The 1966-nt window shown below is 64.5% G+C and overlaps 2 protein-coding genes across 2 annotated transcripts in view; one reads left to right on the top strand and one right to left on the bottom strand.

The window, feature by feature from the left end:
• The window catches only part of CAMTA2 (calmodulin binding transcription activator 2), a 34501-nt gene extending 34342 nt beyond the window's left edge, over nucleotides 1–159 (top strand). The window contains exon 9 of the mRNA XM_075071327.1: nucleotides 41–159. Coding sequence (XP_074927428.1) covers nucleotides 41–159 — 119 coding nt within the window. The remainder of the gene's footprint in view (nucleotides 1–40) is intronic.
• A 1643-nt stretch (nucleotides 160–1802) lies between these two features.
• The window catches only part of LOC116822723 (beta-enolase-like), a 15280-nt gene continuing 15116 nt past the window's right edge, over nucleotides 1803–1966 (bottom strand). Inside the window, 1 exon segment of the mRNA XM_075071326.1 lies at nucleotides 1803–1823. Coding sequence (XP_074927427.1) covers nucleotides 1803–1823 — 21 coding nt within the window.

The following is a 1966-nucleotide window of genomic DNA, read 5'->3' as shown; positions in this document are numbered from 1 at the left end:
AGCCAGGACGCCTGGGTTCACCCCCTGCTCTCCTGTCCAGTTCCCGTGGCGAACAAGCGGGACACACGCTCCATCGAGGAGGCCATGAATGAAATCCGGGCGAAGAAGCGGTTGCGGCAGAGCGAAGACGAGGGGCCAGGCGGGGCCGGGACCTCCTAGTGCTGCGAGGGGGGCGTCCTGCCCTGAGTGGGGGGGGCAGGGAGCAGATCTCAGGGACTGACCCCAGACATGCTGCTGTGTGTGCATCTTACTTGCGGCATCCTGACTGGTGGGGGGGAGGGGCTTCCCTGCCCCCCATGTACCCAGGTATTCCCCCCCCCCCAGTATTTACCCAGTAGCCTAGGAGTGATTTTAGGTTTTCAATCGGGGGCGGGGGCGTATTTTAAGTGATTTTGTTTGGAATTGTTTTGTCTCGCCAGCTCGGGGAGGGGGTCAGTGTGAGTGGGGGGAGGGGATCCCCCAGCGTGGGCGGGAGGGGGAAGAGTCTCTTTTTGAGGTGTATTGGGATGGGAGGTGGGGAATAGAGATCTGGGTGCAGTGTCGCCTTCCCCCACCAGAGGGCGCCAGGGGCCGCCGAACAGGCTGCAGCATCCCACTTCTGCCACCAGAGGGCACTTGTCAGATGGGGGGGGTCACCAACTCACCCCCCTCCCCCATCCTTGGGGACATTAGACCCCCCCTCCCCTTTCAAAGGGTTATGGGGAAAGGTCCTAGCTCCCCCCACAAGGAGGGTGACGGGGGCCCCATAACCTATGGGGGGCAGCATTGGGAATCAGGGGGGGAAGGGGAAGGGACCCTGGTGTCTCTAGGGTGGGGGAGAGGAATGGGGCTAGAATCTCTGCAGGGGGGGATCCCTGTCTGTAGGGGTGGGGCCAGCTGGGGGAGATTTGAACCTGTTCTCCTTGCTGGGAGCCGCTCAGCTAATTGGGGGTGGGGGGGATTTGCTTGTTATTTAAGTGTAAATAGAATCAATCCCCAGAGCTGCGGTGGGGGGGGAGGCCACATCCCTGGTGATCCCCCCCGCCACACTCCCAGCCATGTGTTGTGGGGTATGTGCCCCCCAGTGGGTGGTAAGGAGGGGGGGGCATAGGAGCAGCTGTATTGCCCCCAATAAACCCGTCTCTGTTTAATCACCATCAACGCGGCTCCTCCTCCCTGGCTGGGGTTTTGGAGCGACTCTCGGTGTGACTGGGGCTGGGCGCAGCTGTGTGTCAGGGGCCCCGTACCGCACCCACTGGAGATTCCCCCTGCTCGACACAGTGCTGGGGCCAGCCGGGGTCAGGCTGCCGGGGTCCCTGCGGGAACCAGTGGGACAAGAACAGCCACTGCTAAAGCCACTCCCTGCTCCCCCCACGGCATCCATTGCTCCCTTGTGGGGGGAGAACTCCTCTGTCCCTCCCCTCTTGCATCTTCCTCCCAGAGCTGGGGAGAGAACCCAGGAGTCCTGGCTCCCAGCCCCACCTGCGCCAACCCCCCAGACTCCCCACAAGTTAGACTGAACCCAGGCGTCCGGGCCCCGGGGAAAGAACCACACCCAGTCGCTGTGTGTCCACGTGCCTTTATTCAGAGCTTGGCCCCCCAGCTGCCGTGGGAAGATGGGGCTGGACCCAGTGGCGCTGGCACTCGCTGGTCACATCGTGCTGTCCTATGGGGAGCCCCAGTGCTGAGGGTTCAGGCCTGGCCCCGCCCCTCCGGTGCCGCCCCCAGCTGTGGGGCAGGGCTGTGCCGACACTGGGGGGCACGGCCGCGGGGCTCACTTGGCCAGGGGGTTCCTGAACTTGCGCCCAGCGAACTGAGCTTTGTCACCCAGGGCCTCCTCGATCCTGGGGGGAGACAACGGGGATGAGCTCAGGTGGGGCGCGGAGGGGCCCCTGCCCCATTCCCTGCCCCCCTGAGCCAGTCAGTCCCTGCCCTGGGGCCGGGTGGGAGCTGGCGCCCCCTAGAGGGGACAGGCCCCTGCCCCATT

Source organism: Chelonoidis abingdonii, chromosome 11 (genome assembly GCF_003597395.2).
Source record: "Chelonoidis abingdonii isolate Lonesome George chromosome 11, CheloAbing_2.0, whole genome shotgun sequence".
Classification (NCBI taxonomy): domain Eukaryota; kingdom Metazoa; phylum Chordata; order Testudines; family Testudinidae; genus Chelonoidis; species Chelonoidis abingdonii.
Note: the sequence above shows the minus strand (reverse complement) of the source record. Positions and strands in the feature narration are given on the sequence as shown.